The 21,401-nt window shown below is 33.8% G+C and overlaps 1 protein-coding gene across 2 annotated transcripts in view; it reads right to left on the bottom strand.

The window, feature by feature from the left end:
• LOC134234462 (kinase non-catalytic C-lobe domain-containing protein 1-like) overlaps positions 1-15,319 on the bottom strand; it is a 36,474-nt gene extending 21,155 nt beyond the window's left edge. Inside the window, exons 1-3 of one of the 2 annotated variants that reach the window (XM_062716517.1) lie at positions 15,247-15,319; positions 12,398-12,489; positions 4,894-5,295 (exon numbers count right to left, since the gene is read on the bottom strand). In XM_062716517.1, the coding sequence (XP_062572501.1) occupies positions 4,894-5,188 (295 nt within the window). In that variant the 5' untranslated portion in view covers positions 5,189-5,295; positions 12,398-12,489; positions 15,247-15,319. Of the gene's footprint in view, positions 1-4,893; positions 5,296-11,940; positions 12,369-12,397; positions 12,490-15,246 lie in introns of those variants that run through there. The other variant, XM_062716516.1, reaches the window with a different exon arrangement.
• Positions 15,320-21,401: the final 6,082 nt, after the last annotated feature.

Below are 21,401 nucleotides of genomic sequence, written 5' to 3'. Positions count from 1 at the left end.
TCAAGGTCATGACACACCCTTGGGTCATGGGCAATCTTTGCGTGAAATGAGAACCTACCAAGATTATCCATAAGAAAGATGTGGACTGGACACGAATTATGAACTTTTTCTTCCAGTGACCTTTAACTTCCCCAAATGACCTTGGGTCAAGGTCATGACACACCCTTAGGTCATGGGCAATCTTTGTGTGGAGTAGTAGATCCTAATGTCCCTCCATAAGAAAGATATGGACCGGACACGTTTGCACAGACAGACGGACAGACGGACAGACAGACAGACAGACGGACAGACAGCTAGACGGACAGACAGACAGACGGACAGACGGACAAGGTGATTCCTATATACCCCCCCAAACTTCGTTTGCGGGGGGTATAAAAACCCAACTTCTATCAACACTGTATGCCAAGGGATTATGAGGAGAGTAGCGTATCAAAAACCCTTGGCTTAGCAAAGATGTCAAGTCCTAAACAACATATAGAGTATACAACTTTTTTTAAGGAATGCCATTTTCACAAGTATTAACCCAGCTAAGTTATAAATGAATCATGAAATATATACTCTATTCAACATGCATATGCAAATCAATTATTTAAGGTAGATGTATTCCTGATTTTATGTGCAGCAGAAGAATAATTACTGCAGGTAGGAAAGATAGCTTTGAAAATCTAAAGGTACACTTTATCAGATATTTAAATGTCTGTATTTGCATTCATTTCATCACATTCAAAATGCATTTGCATATTTGCATGCAAAAGATTGAAGATTCATAATTCACAGGGTGAATTAAGCTTTATTCATCATGCCCTAAAGAGTGAAGCATTTTTGGGGGGTGGAGGGGGGATGTTCTTATGATACCATGATTATTGATCTTTACTTTCAAGATACATCATAGTAAACAACTATAGATTCAGGATGAAATCTGTTGCTGATACATAGGAAAGACACATTATTTACCTATCCTGTCAGTTACCTATGTTTACCTTTCTTTCAAGTTGTATCAAATATAAAGTGTACCTACTGAGTTTACTGTCAATACTTTAACATCTTTTCTAAGCTAGTAATTTGATTTTCTCAAAGGAAAGTCAGAAAATATACATTTCAGCTCATTAAGTCATTTCTTGGTCCTCTTTTACAAGTGTATCCTTCTGTGTGTTGTAAATATACAGTCGTTTGGCCAGTTCCGGATTTTGGCCAGTTCCGAATAATTAGTAATGTAAGGACTGATAATTAATAAATTCAACGGTGTAAAAATAAATTGTTTCTATGGTAAGAAGGCTTATTTATTAGTGTTTGAATTATGCGAAGTTTTGATTTTTTTAACCTCGGTTTGGTTTCGTTATCGTACTCGAAACAGTCGACAAACTTTTACAACGCAACAAACGTGAATCACCGCAAAGCGCGAGTCTGCAGAAAAACCTCTGTAGATTTATAAATTTTTCACATAAAACCACGTTCCAGGTATCAAAAGTAAGTTTGATATGTACTCTTACATATACTAAAAACTTGTCAAAAATAGATATTTAGAACACTGTAAGATATTAAAATATTTTCGTCTTCTTATTTTACCAGTTCCGAATACCCATTTTAAACACTATCATAAATTCATTCTTCGTTATTTTCTTCATTGTAAACCTGATTTATTATACCCCCGCTTGTAAAACAGGAAGAAGGGGTAGATAGTAAAGGATGTTTGTCCATCCACCCGTCTTTTATGTCCGTCCGTGCGTCTAGCTGTACGTCCGTCCGTCTGATATGCTCTAGGATATCCATTTCTTATCCGCAACACCTCTTCTACCACTGAATGAAGTCACAGAATTTAATGAGTCTTTCACAGAATCTTTGTTTAACAGTGCCAAAGTAAAACTATTTTATTTTTGGATCAGTCATGATTTGGGCTCCCTGAGAAAAACATGGATACTGCTACTCTTTGTAATATTGAAAGGTTTATCCATCTCTAATCCGCTATTCCTCTTATACCACTGAATAAGATTTAATGATACTTTCACAGATTCTTGATTACATTGTGACATAATGAACTTTTATTTTACTTTTTGATCTAACACTAATTTCGGGTCTCCCAGATCAAAACATGGAATTTGACTTAAATAATCATAAAGAAGGTGTGGGGTATCATTAAAATGGGCTCAGTGCCCACAGTACCTCTAGTTTCTCTTCAACCTTTGAAAATACAAATGATTTATTGGTAAGAAATTAATTTAATTTTTCTTAGGCATGCCAATGGATAACATCTGGGACGTATATTTTTTTTATTTAGGGTTGAATTGAATAAGAATCTCTGGGCTATCCGTGTGTTATTCGTAACTGGTAAAAATGACACCTATGGTAACTTGCGAAATAATTTTTTTTGAAAGCAGGGTGAATTTTTATGAAACAATATTTAATTCCACAATTCATCGAACTACCTTGATAAAACACTTAAATTTTGAAATAATGTCTAATGTATTTATAGCTCAGCCGAATCGGTTTCTTATTCGGAACTGGCCAAACAACTGTACCTGACACTTAAGATGTCTATCAAACAACCATTTATCAGTGATGGCTGACTTCTAACGATTTAGCAAAACCCATTTAAACAGAAAATCCATATCAAATCTCATCTAACCGAACACATTAAATATACCACACGTCACCGAAAAATTTAATTTCCGATATATAAATATCAATTCAGCATTTTAGCCTGCAGGTTCATTTGAATAATAAGTTTTTGACTTGGGTGTTTAATCTGGCACTGATATGTTCTGTTTACATTGGAAAAGAACCTACCATTTGTCAAAGAAAATTATTCTATTTGCTGTAGAAAGAATACTTCCTCTGTGAAAATATTTCAATTAACATTCTTTTTAATCCCATTCTGTTGAATAAATGGGAAAGTGGAATTAGAGGGGACTTTTTGTTGAACTTCTCTGAGTAAAAATATCAGACTCTTCAAAAACAGCTAGGCATTAAAAGGACAAAAATACAAATGTTTGAACTACTTGAAAACTCAGAAATCACTTTGACTTTCTCTAGATTTAAGAAATTTCACATAAAATACCAGTGAAAGAAATGTTTTAACCTTACACATGCATGCATGTACATATACAGGTAGTTTCATGAGCTCAACAATACATGTATTTGTTTGCACATGTATGAATATGTATAAGTATCCATTATTTAAAATGGACTACATGCAAAAAGGTTCCATTAAACATGTTAGCAGAACCCTATATTGCTGCAAAGCGATTTCAACCCAGAGAAAAAACTTGGGATAAAGTATTTCTTGATTTAAATTACAATTTGAAATAGACTGCAGATCTCTCTTACAAAACCAATCAACTTTCTGGAAAACATGATTTTGAACCAGAAGCCTATGGTCTATAATGCTCACCTGAAGCACATCTCTCTCTCTCTCTAACAATGAATTATGTCAATGACTGTCTATTTCCAGGCTAAACTATGTACAGTTTCATGTGCATGTTTATTACAGTGTATTCTAAATCCATGATGGATTTGAATTTCACAAAATTCAAATAACAGTTTTAAGTAATGATTGATTTTTCATGGTGTTGGTAAACTAAATTTCTATAAATTATATAAGTGGATGTAGATTCATTTTAAATCATTGAATAAAATAGTAAATGTTGAAAACAAAACATTATTTTTGAATTTAAAAAGTCAAAATATAGGCTTTATACATAAATGCTATATTTGTATAACAACCCAGTGGTTATTTCATTGGTAGTAATGTCATTTGTTTCTTTTCTTTAATCTTATCCCCTACATGGTGTTAGAAACACTTGAGACTGATTTCAATTTTACTACTCAACAATTTGTGGGGTCCTTAATGCCTGTTACCACTCGGAGAACAATGGTTTTACATTTAAAATCTTATCTTTAACAAGAATGGGTCTATCGAGCTTAATTCTGATTGATGAACACAGTGTGTAAACCGGTCACTGTATAAATGTCCCCAAACAACTTAGGACAATGAGGACTGCTTACATTGTTTGGAATATCGGAAAGAACCCAGTAGGTGGGGGTGATAGCATTATCTTATCTGGACCAAACTAACACCACCAGAGATAGTGACCACTGCTAGAATTAGTGGATTTTTCCAAGATTTAATTTCAAAATACCCCTACACCATTCAAACGTTATTTGCTGACCAGTACATGTGGTACAGCTTTAATCTTGTTTAACATTCTCCAAAAGTCAATCAAAATTACCACCCCTAAAGTCTGGATACTAACAATATTGTCACCTACTAACCAGTTATAAAACCTATTTCTTATACACCCTGTATATTAGTCCAAAACATCTGACGTTTTCCAGGCTTTTTTCGATTTTAATATTTTACATGACAGGAATACGCCAGAACCGGCGCCATAACGAAAACTGGGAATTTCGTCATCTGGAATCGGAGCCTAGCTTTGGTACTTGTGAACCGAACTAAATGTAGAGCTTATAATTTATCAATAGCACAATGTCTCTAGTACTCACCAATATCAATGAAGAGAAAATATCACTCCACATATCGATACATATCTTGCAAGATTTTTTTTAAATGCACAAAATGACAATAAAACTGTTGGTATTATTAAATATTACTACTGTATATTTCATTTACTAACGTTAAAAATGATGTTGGTGAGTACTAAAGGCATTGTACCATTGAAAAATTGTGAATTCAGCATTTAATTCGGTTCGCAAGTATCAAAAATCAACCCAAGAATGCCTCCATAGAAGTAGAGGCAGCGAAATCCCAGTTTTCATACTGGTGCAGGTTCTGAAATTTTCCTAGCATGTAAAATATCAAAACTGTGAAATAGCCAGGAAAACATCAGATATTTCAGACTACCTGTATATGTGCGTGAGTTTCATTCTTACACCTACCTCTGTCAAGGTCCAGGAAGCAGACGTTACCCGCTCCATCAAAAGCCACTGTGTCAGGGGTGACACACAGAGTCTGGAACATCTCGGGGGAGTTATTGACCACCTCCAGCACCAGACAACACTCACGACACAGGGCCCATAACTCCTCCTCTGACAAACATTTATCTCGCTCCACCAATATATCGTACAGACTGACGGCTTCGTCGCCCTCGTTAAGGGGAGGTAACTCCTCCTCGTCTTCCTCATCATACTGAGCGTACTCCTGTGTATATTCCACTTCCTCCATCACGTCCATCACTGGTCGAGTCTTCAAGTCTGTTCTCGTTTTTTATCTTTCCTCCTCCTTCTGTCAACCCATGCCTTAGTCTCCTTTATAAACCATCCCTTACTTGTCCTTCAAACCTACAACAATGAAAAACATGACATATTAAGCATAAAAACAGGGTACATGGATTATAAAGATATTTACCGGGTTTAGTGCAACCAAACAGATCACAGCTTACCTTTAAGGCACAAAAATGTTTTGATTTTAACAACAGAGAGAATATCTTAATCAAGGTGTTAAAGTTTTCAGTATTTTGTATGTTTGTCGTGAAAAAAAGCAGTTTGTGAACCTGAATCTTCTGTTGTATCTGTGCCTTAATCTTTTGAGAAAATAAAATATTTTATGTATACACTGTCTTTAAACTTGTGTTCATTTTTATAAGATACCATGTTGGTAACACAATCTTCTACAAAGCTGTTTGACCTGACAATAGAGGGATCCTGCAAGACACATTACTTAACAAATATATACCTATCACTTGACCTATCCTGGGTCAATAAATATCTATTAAAAGCCATTTCTTAACTTAGCCCCTTCTTTGTAAAAAAATAAGAAATGGAATCTTTTGTGCGGTCATACGTGCATGGAACGATAAAATCCCATTATCAATACACAACCAAAAGGCACTGGAAAATTAAAATTTATGACAGAATACAACAATGATGAAAAGGTTTTCACTGGTATTCATTGACATAAAAAGCGTGTATTGTAAGAGTCATATATCAGTAACGCCTGGTAATTCACTGCGGAGGAAAAGCACTCTATTTACCGAGGATCGTTATTAATTGACCGTAAAAGTATCTTTCAGGGTAGTCGACCCCCACTGTTCACCTGAAGGAACATTTGTGTATTCCTGTGTAAGATGGGAGACTGTCCTGAAATATGTGGTCATCTTTTGTCCGTTTTCATGTTAATCTATACAATCATATTACATCAAATCTCTTGTGCTTCGTCATTCACGTATAAAGCTACTGTGCTTTGTCATTCAAGTACAAGAAAACAAAATTCTATTTTTCTATTGAAAATGACATAAAATAAGAATTCCTTACAAAATCCAAGACGACCTGTAAGATACAATGCTGTATTTTGTAAAAAGCAGAAAGAGGGAGGGATTCCACCTCCCACCCCATGCACCAACATTTCAAGGGATAATTTTTTTAATTATCTTTTTTTTTTCAATTTAACTAAACAAATTAAATTAATCTGCTAGTAAAAGCTAGAGCATGTTTCAAAGTTATAGATGACAGGTGAAGATAAATGCTGGTTGATAAGACATTAGATATACCAGTAATTGTTTACAGTGGCTAGATTTTAAAGTACATAAACCCTAGGCCAAGTTTTCTGAAGTTTCTAAAAATATATATGAATGAAATCTCAGAAATATTCAAGGACTAACACATATCTGTGGTTTTTTGCCCCCTCACTTTTAGAAAACCAATACCTTAATTGGACTTGAAAATTGATACTAAACTGGCACCAAAAAATACTTTATGAAAGCTCTATAAAATTTTTCTTTAAATATGAGGAAAACTAAAGAGCTAAATTATTAACTGCAACATCGAAAAGCCCACAATAATAGTAATTGACATTCCATGCTGTTAAATTAAGAATTTTCTGGACACAAAAACAAGATTAAAGCATGACATATACAAAAAAAAAAAAAAGATTAAAGCATGACATACCAAAAAATCTCCTTTGTAAGTCAATCTGGTTTACACCAACTTCACTCCAACATAGTGCCAACTTTAAGGGTAGAAATATCCCATTAATCCTTGTCAGAATTTGTCAATACTCAAACCAAGTACTCTTAGCATTGTAATAATACCCAAATTTGGCAATCTTATTTTGGTTTATAACACATTAATTCCTAAACTTTTTAAATTTCCTATTCAGCCAAATCAGTTTAACCTTACTTAAGGTATATCTAGATGCTACAATGGACTCTAAATGGAGTATATTAATTCTGACTTTAACCCAGCACTTCAGAAATGAATTTTAAAGCCATGCAATCTTGCTCTATTTCCATTTCTAGCTATATTTATTGACATATATTAATTACTTGCAAAAATGGAGGAAAAAACAAACAATTTTACACTACAAAAAAAAAAAAAAAAATAATTTTCACTAATATATTTCTCTTAGAAATAGAGTCATTTTCTATATTAAAAAAAAAACTATAGAAGAAGCAGAATCCTGCTTGAGACACTGTGACATTGTGGGAAGAAGACTGGCAATAGGAAGGCAAGGGCTTGATGTCACACCAACAGCAAGATGGAGGACAGCTTCAGTAGAAGAGAAGCGCAGTTTGGTGCAGAAAGGAGTGCTTGCAAATGGTGGAAGATTCAAGAATGGTGAAAGCAGTTGGAATGAAGAAACAAGGTAGCTGGGTGAACTGAGAAAATGCATATCAATTGAAGTTGGGATGGTAAACCAGCAAACTTGGAGTATATATTATCAGCTTGCTCAGAGGCTTTGAAAGATGACAAATACACTTGAAGACATGATAGAGTCCTAGCCAGTATACTGAGATTTGTTAACTTTGTGGAAGAAGGTGAAGAAGGACATAAAGTCCTGGGGGACAGCAACAGATTGGCAGATGCGCATAGACCTCAAGGAAAGATTAGTATTTCCATCTGAAATAATAGCCACAAACAAGAGGCAGAATATAGTCCTTTGGTCAATGGCTACAAGACAGACAATTATTTTGGAATTAACAGTGCCATGGAAAGATAGGATGGAGGATGCATAAAAAAAGGAAAAATCTGAAGTACCAAGACCTTCTGAAGGATTGTCAACAGAATAGATGTGAGGTCTGGTTTTTTGCAGTGGAAGTGAGTTGTAGAGGATTAGTGGGGCAGCCTTTGTGGAGGGCACTGAGAGACATTGGCATAACGGGAGCAGAGAGAAGGAGATTGATAGGGAGTCTGTGCAGGGAGACGGAATCAGCATCCATGTGGTTGTGGAGAAGAAGAGTAGAGAAGTGGAAAGACAATAAACAGTAGTGAGATAGACAGTAAAGTAGAAAGCAGTGATGTAGAGCCAAGTGGTTCCAGGCTGGGACTTGATCACCCCAGTCGGCACATCTCTGGAGGCTGTAGTGGACAGCACCGAAACAGCTGATGAAGGAGGATCCACATGAGGATGAAACCATGCATCTTTCCATCAAGATGTTTACAAATAATCTATTTGTATAATTTAGCTTATTCAAGGGGAACATCTTCAATTTGACATACATAAGTTCCCATCTTGGTTCTATGACACTGAATTAATTTCCAGGTAAATGTACACTTCAAGTTATTCTTCAAATTTGTATGCACTGTTCCAAACACCTTTAAGAATCAGATTTCAATCTTTGGAAACAAATAAAAGAGGATGTCTTATGTCTTACATGCAGACAGATGGTTTCTAATCAGTATTCCCCCCCACCCCAACCCCCATAAAATAAAATCTAACCTACATCAGATGGTTCCAGTAAGTCTATAATGACTTGCTTCTACTAAATTTTCGTGATGAAATAAAAAAAAATCCCCATCAACGACAGAAAAAAAGAAACTAGTGCTTGCAAAACACCTCAACTTGACCTTCCATAAACACTTCATTTAACTGTCTGGATGTTAAACAAAGGAAGAAATATAACATTACATGAAAACTTGTCGAAGTGGAAGAGTCGCATAAAGAGCCACTCCATACACAGTGGAGAGTATTGATAAAGAGATAGCCCTCCATAGTATAACAGGGGCCAGTATATCTGCTAAAACTGACATTGCCTCCAATCAACACCCTTCTCAAGTACCACTCCAAGTGATACAGATTTATATCACTCTATGCAGAGATTCCCATGATGCACTGTTATTTGGTTGGATATATGGTAACTAAGAGATGCCATGATTTCTGGCCTATGGGTTGTATATTGTGTAGATAGTCAGTTATTAATTCCAAGTGATTTTTTGTGTCATATCTACACAAAAGCATTTGCAGTTGGGCAGGTGCATGTGAAATTGTTCCTGACAGAAAATTAAAAGCTTTCTATCTTAAGCATTGTTAGACTTATTAATTTTGGTGCATTTATTGAAACATAAATCCTAATTAAACATACAAAGCAGTCTGATATAATTGTTGCCTAATTAATCAATGCGGCGTACTCTGGCCCTAACTCATACAATAGCAACAAGTACTTATAGATAGCACATCCCCATCAAGTCAAAAACGTCACCAACTTTCATAATTCTGAGAATTCATCAGGGTTGAAATGCACTTAAAAGCTATCTTTTTTTTAAATTCAAAATATACTTGGAAACAGTTTAAAGAAGATATTCATATTTACAAAAGTTTTGTCAAAGTAAGGGAAACAGTCTAAAAAACATTCATTACTTACATATGTAGAATTGAAAAAAAAAGTAGGAACATACATTGAATCTTTCCTGACAAAATAATAACTCAATGAATAGTTTACATGTACTGGTATGCACCTATTAGAAAGTAATCAATTTTTCAATTAAAGTGACAAACATGCCGTGTATCTTGTTTACCTCTTCGGTCATCTAGTCTGTGAGTCACTCATTCTATACACATCTAAGTACAAGTCTAATATTGACTTGACAGATTGAAAGATGGACATGACTATACACTAGTAAAACATCTATAGTGTTAGTATACAACCCTGCATCTTGGTTTGTTCAACTACAACCAGTCCAGACTCAGAGACAGTCAACTTGAAGCAATTAATAGATCATCCATACATAGCACAGCTAGGTTGCAGTATTTTATCAATATTGAAGTAGTTTGGTAGAAAGTGACCTAAAGTGACCATTACAATGTTGAATGAATGTACTGTTGGCCTGTATAATTTTTTATGTACAGTTTAGCTACAAAATGTGCAGTTATGAAATAAAGACTCTGTGTGTGCATATAGGATATTGTAAAAAAAAGGTTTTCATTTTAAATTCACTTCTGTTTGTAAACATTTTTTTTTAAAGCAAATTTTTATTGTTTAAAGCAGAGATCATTAAAATAATATCGTGCAAGAGCATGGCCGTGAATGTTTTTATGCAATTTTTTAATATAACAGTTCATGTTAAAATTATTGTTTATTTAATTTATAATTGATTATTTAATTGCATTTAAACACCAGGGATAGCCCCCCCCACTTAAAAATGGACGTTTGTTGTGAAAAAAAACAAAAAAAAACAAAACAAAATTGCAGTATTTATGCTTTGTTTTCATTTCAAATTCACTTCTGTTTGTAAACATTTTTTTTTCTTTAATGTTATGCAAGTCAGATTCAGTTTAATGATCAATAATACACATTGTGTGATATGTAAATTAGATGTGTTTTTTTTTTAAACCTATATCTATCTTTGCATACATATATCAAATGACTGGAATGATTTATCAATATTATAGAGTTTGTGGAAAATACTTATATCCATCAATACATTTACTGATGCAATGCCTATTAAAACATATGGCATTTCAGACTTTGTTTTCAACAGATTGATAAACAGCTACTCTGTCAGAATAAATCATTTATATTTGTGCAGAATTATTTTATTTTATTTTGATCATTATCAAATTAAAACTTTTACAGTCAATTACACATATGGAGATATAAATCAGACCAACTGAGGCTCAAATCTCGTGATATTTATCAACATAGAAAAGGGTGTATTATCCCAGACCTAATACACACATATATAATCTAAACAACAGTTTTAATACTTGTACTTTCTATAAGTATATTTACAATTGCTCTTCAATTTCTTTCAATAAGATTTGATTATGCCTCTTATCAGAAAACAATTAGACTATCACTTTTGGATAACAAAATGTCACACCTTCAAAACTGAAAACACCTTGATAAATAGCCAGAATGGTATGGAATGGCATAACACTTTCACCTCCCAAAAAAGGCACAATGCCAGAGTTACATGCGTCCCAAAACACCTGAAGATAACAAGACCTTTAAAGTTACTGCACCGAGGGAATGACAAGGAATTTACTTATATTGACATATATCTATCTGGTGTTTTCTTACAAAGTAGAGGAGTGCCCTGTCGATTCTCCTAAACATGGTTCTCAAATTACAGGTGATTCTCACCATTAACATTTTCTCAGTTCAGTTGTAGATACAGTGCTATTGTTATTGCTTAAATTATTCAAAACATTTCAGAATATTTAAAAGACTGCAAGCAATAATATATTGATAGTATCCAATTCAATGGAAAAAGATTTAATGTCTTACCTAACTTGTCTAAACAATTCCCAACCTATAATTAAACTCCCCTGCTGTTTTTACACACCCCCTGAACACAGTGATCATTAAAATTAATTATATCTAATAATTGGATTTCCATTTCTCCCATCAACAATTAATTGATTAACAAACAGGTAAACACATGCAGTGCTTAACCCTGGTATATTCCATAGAAACAAAAGCTGCAGTCAGGTGAAAAAATGGTTTATGAATAAAATACAATTACAGACCTCCAATAGAGAATATACCCTACCTAGATATTATAGACAAGGGAATATCTGAAGTCTAGCATTAACAGATACTAACATTACCACAGAAGTGTCATAAAATACATTCAATTCTCCCCGATATTGATTACCAATCACAGTCCTATGTTCAGGAACAATTGTCTGAGTGGATATACCTGACATTAATTATGTACTGAGATAGAATCTTAAAAATAAATTTTCTGCCAACATAAACATCCTACCTGTGTTATTAAATAATCCAAAGAAAGATTTCACAACAGAATTAAAGAAAAAAGATCCTCCAAATGATAGATTCTCACAACAAACTTAATATTCAGCTGTCCCATACGTAGAAGAAGCTTTAATGTGGCGACTCCTAATTTAATCACCCCGAATGTCGTAAGTTGACAGGCGTCCAACTACGGGGTATACCTACTGTTTATGTGGAGCAGGTAGTCATAATTAGTAGCAGGGCATATCCTGGGTTTAAAATACTTTAAAACCTAGCACAACCACTGCTGTATTGAAAAAGCCTTTTACCTGTTCCATACACGCTTATGTGAATGCAAGTCATGGCAAGATTTAAATGTCTTGGGTCTACGATTTGGAGGCAGCTGATATATCGACAAACTGGAATTACAGAAGAGAAAGCCATTTACAAATCATTAACAAAGAGCCTGCAATATTTTACTTACTTACCCCACTCTTCAGTCCATTGTGTAATATATTTCCGACTAATGCTTTAAGCTTGCGTCAATAAGATATACTGTATTCATTCTTGTAACGTGGTTCTGTAAGTAAATAATCAAATCAAAAATGTCATTCAGAAATCTGTTTACTTTAAACAAGATATTGTATAATAAGTATTGAAACATCTGGCTTTAAGATATGTTCATTTTACAGACAAATTCAAGTTACTTCATCAATTTATGACATCAGTAAAATCATAGTCTTCAGGCAGTGAAATATTTCCATTAAAATAATTGTAAAAAATTTGAAATGACCTGGTTATGATGTCAAGAACAGGGAAACTGCAGTGGCAATTTATGAAATTATCTCTTTACTTATATGTGAAGTTCACCAAATTTTCATCACAAATCTTGGGTCAAAGGTCAAGGTTAGTGATACCTAGTTGTGACATTTGAACTTTTCAAACACATTAATATAAATACATGCTTCAAACTGATTAAATTTTAAATATGATATAACTATCTGTAAAGTTATATAAGAAAATCATAAGTATCCCTACCCCCTTACCCTAAAGTCTAAAGAAAGAAAGAAAAAGAAATTATTTGTCAACCTCTGTGTCAAAAGTCAATTAAAGGTTAGTTTTAAAAGTAAAAAAAAAAGGCTTAGACCTTTTTTTTCACTTTATAATATCTTTGGATTAGATATTTTTAATTAATTAAAGGCATCAAATTTTATGTAACAAAAGGCTCAAAGGCTTTAACAGTCACCTGAGTATAACACAGTCCTGTAAAGGATCCATTTAGTAGTAAATAATTTTATCAAAACAACTGAAACTCAAAAGAAAAAGGATTATCAATGACAATGATCAACAAAATATGCATTTAGATTTTCTTTACTACAGATCTAGAGAAGAGAAGATTTTCCAAAGCATAAATAATCACTAGAACCCAGGGTTCGAAATTCACTATAAACAACTTGCAAAATGCGAGTTAGAATATCCAAATTGTGAGTTAAAATATTTGTAACTCGCAAAAATTTGGGAGTTGATTTTCCCCCCTTTTTTCAATTACTTGCGAGTTATAATTTTAGGGAGTTTCTACCCCTTTAACCCCCATCTCATCCCCACCATCCCAGAAGCCAACATTTGGAAGAAACACTCTTACTTGTTATAAATTTGCACTTACCGGTAGTTTGTCTACTTCATTCCCATAAACAGAATAAAGGTTTTCCAAAGAATTAATCAATTTCACTAAAAATCAAAGGAGCCATGCCCAATTCCAGAAACTTACAGTGAATCACAGGCCAGGGGCCATGAATTTCATAATTTTGAAGGATTAATGAAATCCTGCACTCTCATTATCAAAATTATGTACCGTACCTTTGCAGCAGAGGAGAATACTCACATATTTACTAAATGATCAACAAAACTCTTGTACCTAAACCCCTAAACAAGTAGAGGCAAATACTTAATTATTTTGAAACAGGATTCATGCTCATCATATTATTATACACAATTCTTGTTCCCCTTCATCAATAGATACTACAACTACATGCATACAGGGGTAGAAACTCCCTAAAATCATAACTCGCAAGTAATTGCAAGTACCGTAAAAATGAACTGGCAATAATGAATTTTAAAAGACAACTAGCAATTTTAAAATGAAAGCTTTTCAAAAATAAACAGCCATCTATCCATCTTTAAAAAATTTGTAATTTTCAACATGATCATCAAATGGCACATGCTCATTCATTTAAAAATGGTAGATATAAACAGGAACTAAAGAGAAAAGATTAAGCGGATTGAAAAAGACGTTTCTTTCCTTGGTGAAAATTATAATGAAAAAATCAACTCACAAATTTTTGTGATTTAAAAATATTTTAACTATTTTATGTACTTTGTGTAATAATAACATGTGTGCCAACATAGTGAATTTCAAACCCTGACATGGTGGTTGAAACTGGTTCAGTGGTTCCAGAGAAGAAGCTGAAAATCTTCAAAAGTTTACAGAGAATGCATGACTATGGAATCAAAAACCGATTGCATTTATGTATCTTAGTGATCTACTTGTGTGCTTAATTATATTGAAATCAAAAAATCTGTAGAAGGAGTAGCATTTTGTTTCACAGAGAATTCTATTTTACTAACCATGGCAACACCGTCACTTCCGATGAACTAGTGTGCTTATTGAAATCAGACCAATGTACACATCAGACCATACAAATTTTCCAGCATGGAATTACTTTTCCATCCAAGTTGAAGACAAAAATTATAAGTCTTTAAATTGTACCATCACCTGTAACAGAAAAGCAGCAGAAGCTAGCACTGTAAATTTTCATGAAGGCTTGTGGAGCAAAAGTTTTTACAGTGGCATATAACTGTAAGTTGTATTTACTCATTTATTATTTACTGGAAATACTGTGCTGATACAACATAAAATTCCAATAGAATGTTACAAACAAAGACAGATAACTCTTACAAAAGTAGTTGTCTGAGAATTTTACAAGTTTACAACTACCCAGGTAAATAGACTTGATGTTTACCAAAGAAGAAAAAATTAACAGATATGTATTTTTCTTGCTTCAAATTTATTTACCATATTGCAATTTGGAACTCTTTGAATCGTTTATTGTACACAGAAACTTGTATGAAGAGTCTGGAATACTCCAGATAAGACAAGTTTTACTATATTATACACAAATGTAACAGAGACAATTTTGTGCCTCGGCTGGGGATTGAAGCCGGGGCCTCTGGCTTGCCAATCCAGTGCTCTACCGATTGAAATGGTTAACCCACTAGCCCAGGCTAGTAGGATGCCATGTATCTTACACTACAACACATATAGATTACTGTAAGTTACCTGCTTCTATTTAATTTGCTGCATAGCCCGCAATACATGGTACAAGTTCTACTGTTATTAGGTCCATAGGACATTATCCTCCAATGCTACCCTTGGCTTACTATACAATCTACTCTTTGCATGAAGTAAATTGAATTGTGGCCCTCTGAAAGGGAAAGAAAGAGATCATTTACTCTATACTACTAAAGATGTAGTCAATGTAATTACTGTAGAAGCACAAATTTTTGTGGGCATAAAATTTCATTGTTTTGTCAACAAAAATAGTTTCGTGGGCATTTAATTTCGTTGTTTTAAAAGTAACCCTATTCAATATACGAGGGTTGTTCGAAAAGTTCGTGGACGGGTTCGGTACTGACCGCTGTATTTGTATGTTTGAAGTGAAACTTTATATACTTTTATTATACCATGTTTCCATGTAAAAATACAACTTTTCAATTTTGGGGTCCATTGAATAAAAATTTTAAAGCCGTTCTAATTTCTTTAGAAAGGGGTGGAATTACTTTTCCGTATATGAATATTCTAAGTCGATAAATTACAAAATTTGTTTTAGATTATGCGCACAAAATCTATGATATTAAATATGAAGTCACAATAACATGCACTCGTCATATTTGAGAAGTTTCAAAAGTTATTTAAAGCAAGTGGTTCTGTAGCTTACCGATTCATAATTTATTATTTACTGGAAATACTGTGCTGATTCACCGTTGAAAACGGCCAATAGAATGTTACAAACAAAGCAGTGCGCTGTGATGTAATTTTGTATGGTAGCTGGAAGACTTTTTGAGACAAAACAATATAGCTAGATGAACTTGGGGAAGGAAAAAAGTATCAAGATGAATGGTGTACAAGTTGTATAAACGAATTAAAGAAGGTATGTGATTAAACTTGCAATTTGGAAAGACCTCCACCTATTGATTTTACTTGACGGCGTCAATGTTACAAGATCTTGACAAAGATAGAAGATTAGTTTTAAGAGATAAATCGGATAAATTTGAAATAAGACGTCTATGCGTATGAAATAATCACAAAATATCTTGGATTTGAAAAGGTTTGTACTCGTTTGGTGCCGAAATTTCTTTGATGAAAAAAATCGGTGGATCGTCGCATTGAAAGAGTTTTTAAGAAGATGCAAGATTATTCATAAAACATAGCGACGTAAAGACGTCCATAAAAATTATCGCCACAGTTGCTCCCTTGGCTGTGCATTGACAATGTATCACAAAAATTGGTATAACTTTAATAAATGTAAGTAAAACTGACTGAAATTTTGCATATTATTTCAAAATATATTATCATTTAATGTAATATACAAAATTTTTGTGGCAAAAATTTTGTCGTTTTGTCAGAAAATTACACCGTCCACGAACTTTTTTAAAAACCCTCGTATAATCATAAAAAAATTTGTGTAGGATTTAATTTCGTGGAATTTTGTTAACAACAAAATAAACGAAATGTAATACCCCACAAATATTTGTGCTTTTACAGTATTCAGTTTTAAAGAAAACCAGAAGTCTCTGTCAAGACAGTAGCTCTACTGGTTTATACTTATAATAAAGGAAGAGAAAAGTAACAGTTGGGACTTAAAACTTTACAAAAGCAATAAATAGAATAATGATCCTTGATTAAGTCTCTTTTTGAGGCAAGATTGCAATAAGACTACAATTGTAGGAGTAGCTTTTAATGAAACTTTACAGAATTTTCAATTTTAGTTACCATGGCAACATCAATCATCAAAATCAAAAACACAATACTGATAATTATGTATCTTAGTGTTGTCTACTTGCATGCCAAATTATATTATAATCAGACTTAAACTGTATTTGGAGTAGCATTTTCAAAGTATTTCACAGAAATTTCTATTTTTAGTACCCACGGCAACACCGTTCACCAAGATCAAAAATAAATCAACTTAGTTTGCTTGAGAAAATTCAGGCAGATAAAGCAGACAGCTACAGATTCAAGCATTGTAAAAACCTTCGAGGTTTTTACAAAGGTTGCATCTGTAGCCCTCTGCTTTACCTGTCCGAATTTTCTCAAGCAGAGAGATTACAGCGCTGAAGGCGAAGCTAATCACAGTTTAGAATAAATATCTTCAAATGTGTATTTGCAATTCTACACCATAAATCTGCATTAAAAATGTAACAAATTTTTATAAAACTTGTATTCAGTAATTCTATATTTCATTTGGAAATTGGTCTTAACCTGTTAACCTGTCAGATTAGTCCGAAAAATCTGACGTTTTCCTTGCTTATTTATGATTTTGATATTTTACGTGCCAGGAAAACGTCAGAACCGGCGCCATTACGTAAACTGGAAAATCGCTGCCTACAACTGGAGGCAGCATTCTCTGGTTGATTTTAGATACTTGCGAACTGAATTAAATTTCAAAGTCGAAAGTTATTAATAGTACAATACTTAAAGAACTTACCAACCGCCGGTTCTGACGTTTTCCTGGCATGTAAAATATCAAAATCGTGAAAAAGCTTGAAAAACGTCACATTTTTCGGACTACTGTCAGATGTATACTGGTGTCTCATTATATCGCGGTACTTAATTCTTTTGCAAAAAAAGTATAATTTTAAATTTTTAATTTAACTTATATCAAATGATATTAATAATTCTTAAACTATAGCCTAGCTTTTTTGTGTCAAATTATTTTCCAAGCTTGCATCGTTTAATTTATCATCTATTTTTGAAACAGGAAGTCTTATTTACCTCCTAAGTTGGAGAGTCTCATAGTATCGCGGTATGGGAAAACATGGAAACTTGTGGTAGACACGGAATTCAATTCTTATTTTTAATTTTACAATGTAATTCTACATGAATAAACAATTATACAAACTACAGACTTTCAAAACATGAACTTTATTATGCATTTTATTAAATTATAGATTCAGTGGTCTAAATATAGTAAAAACGGGAACTGAAATCTGTAAAATTACGTTTTATTCGAATAAAAACTTTTCTGACGCATGTTCCATTCTTTTTAATTATCACAAAAATTTACATTCAGATGACAGACAGAAAGTTTTATCCACAAAAATGATATGAGCTATGTATCTGATTTTTTGGAAAATACCGCGATACAATGGAACCCGCGATATAATGAGAATCGAGTATACATAGCTGAAAAGAAATTCAAAACTGGAATTTCTCAGTTTGAACGACAGTTGAGAAAAGAAAGAAATCAAGACCTGCTGCTTCAGCTACTTAAGAAATTGGGGACAGCATTGTGTATATGCACACCGACGCTAAGATAAATCGACTAATTCAGTATTTGCATTTTCGAGCCCTCGATTTTTGCCGCCATCTTTCATCAACAGGAAAAGATCGATGCGCTTGTAAGTTACGAACCAACGATGAAAAATTTCCGAAATAAAGGACATAAACGCATTCATTTTCTCGGTAAAGTTAAATTATATTAATTTCAAAAATATAACACAAGGTTTTTCTGATAACTGATTTTACACAAAGGTTTTATTTAATCATGATTAGCCCGCCTGAGCCGCCAAAAGAGTTTTTTTCCTGAACTTTCGTCCCAAACCATAGGATACAAAGTCCCTAAGGCTATGTTAAAATTAAAGCAGCTTTTTCATTTTTTCATAAACGATTACACTTTGATAAAAGTATTTGACGATTACTATCAAGATAAACCAATGAGTATGCTCTCAGCCTCTGTGTACAAACAATGTCTCAGTAAATCGAAGCAAGTTATTGTCAAACAAGTTGTTGAAACAAGGATATCAGAAGACTTTTTTTTTCAAGTCAGCAAAATCTCAATTCTATGGTCGATGTCATAAAAATGCCAGCAAATACGCTATCATACAATATCTTTTCTCACTGCATGAACTGATGAATTGTCTACGGAAGTTTTCTTTTGCGATTACGGAGCTTAGTGTTTTACGGGAGTTTTGAGCTTGATTTCTAAACAGTCAACATTCGGTTATCATTATAATCCGGGCTCCCCCGCTTTCGCCAAAGCGAGGGGACATTAAATATAATTCGTCTGTCCGTCCGTCTGTCACAAAAACTTTTAACTTGGTCATAACTTTTAAATGAGAAGAGATCATAAGGCTTTTATATTTCACATGTACTTTACCTGTGACAAGAAATTTCCAGAAAATATGATTTGGCCTCATGACCTTGAAGTTTAACCTACTTTTAAAAAAATGTTTCCCTATAACATTTGATTGAAAAGAGATAGGGCTTTCATAATGATTTGACAAGTGCCTTTACCTGAGACAACATGTTTCCGAGCATGCTAAGATTTTTTGACTTTGGTGATTTCTTTGGAATGACATATGATAGGGCATTCATTTGACACAATATGCCATAATTAAATAATAACAAGCAAATTCAAAGAATTGTGGTCCCCCGCTTTCGGTGTCTTTATGGGTGAGATGTCATTTTTTATGACATATATATTGTGTCAAATATGAACATCCTATCATATGTCATTTAGAAATTATCACCGAAGTTGAATTTAAAAAAAAATAAGGTCAAGGTCAATCATAGCATGCTCGGAAATATCTTGTCACAGGTAATGTACATGTCAAATATGAAAGCCCTATCTCTTCCCAATCAAAAGTTATAATGAACATTACAAGATGTGTTTGTTTAACACTAATGACACCGTATGGCAACATAGCGAATATTAAACTTTTCTGAAATGCAAACTGAATATAGTGTTACCCAAAGTAGCAGGGACGTAGCAACCGAGGGGCCAGGGGGGGGGGGGGGGGTTTCTTGGTCTTGTCACAGGGATTACATGTGTGAGGTATGAAAGCCCCTAGCCTTTTTTTGCCAACAATACTTTTACTATTGGAAATGTTCATTGAAAGGCTGGTCCCCCCCACTTTATACTAAAGTAAAGTAAAGTAATGTGAAGGAAATATAGTATTGTAAGCTTAAAAAATGGATATCGAAAGGAATTGGTAGTGGAAAAAGTTTGCCTCTTATGAAGTATGAAAGCCCTAACCTTTAACGTTCAAAAGTAATGGCAAAGGTTAAAGTTTTTTTCATAAGTACGGAAATCTCCAAGGTGAAGGTCAAAACGTCAAAGTTGATCAAATCCAATAAAAGGACTTGCCACAAAAAATACATATGTGAAATATGAAAGTCCTAGTATCTACCACTCAAAAGTTATGGCCAAAGTAAAAGTTTAAATTTTTTATGTAAAAGTGGGTCGAATTTGGTGGTACCCAAAGAAAGGTCTTGTCACAAGGAATATATACATGTGAAATATGAAAGTCATAGGCTCCACTTAATCAAAAGTTATGGGCAAGGTTAAAGTTTTGGTGACTGACGGACGGACAGACTGATGGACAGACGAATGAGATTTTGAGATTTAATGTCCCCTCGCTTTCGGGGGACAATAACATCTCACCCACAAAGACACCAAATGTGGGGGGAACATAATTTCTTGAATTTGCTTGAACGTTTCAGCTAAATTTTGGCATAGTTAGGAGTCACTCGATCAACTCGATCCGAAAATTGTAACATCGTTTTCAAGTTCCAGGACAAAACCATCGTCGCAAACCACGGCCAAAATGTACAATACTCTCCCACTCTGGAGAGAGCTTTATGCGGACTCCGGACCGTGGCTTGAGACAATGGGACAAAACGTACCTTTACATGTATTTGCTGTGCGTGACAAAACATTCAATGTGATCGGGGTATTTTGATATTCAGTTGTGATCCACAGATCAAGTAATGCTAGTTAACTTGAAAACTGATAGCAGTGGGCTCTATGAATTTGTAAAATCAATTTGATTTTCTGTTCTCATCTTCACACACCTGCTCCCCGAATCAATGTCCTTCGTAAAAAAAAAATCTACAAAAAAATATTTGACCCACCGAGACAACATATTCCTGACACTTTGAATATATTGATAAATAGCGAGTTTTGGAAAGTCATACTACTATATATTTAATAATTTTTACACGATTATTCTTTTGAGGGGGGGGGGGGGGGCATTTTTAATATTAGAACATGTACCGTACCTTTCAAAAAATGACCGAAATATTTTTCTGATCCGGAAAAGTTTTAATGAAGACATTGACAGTTGACTAAAAGGGATTGGGGGAAACATGATTAAAGAGAATGTCCTGAGGTTCATAAAATTTCGTGATGATGATATATATTTGTGATTTTG

This window comes from Saccostrea cucullata, unplaced genomic scaffold (assembly GCF_032062105.1).
Source record: "Saccostrea cucullata isolate Sc308-1 unplaced genomic scaffold, CSIRO_AGI_Scuc_v1 ctg482, whole genome shotgun sequence".
NCBI lineage: Eukaryota > Metazoa > Mollusca > Bivalvia > Ostreida > Ostreidae > Saccostrea > Saccostrea cuccullata.
The sequence above is the reverse complement of the archived record's forward strand: the minus strand, read 5'-3'. Positions and strand labels throughout refer to the sequence as shown.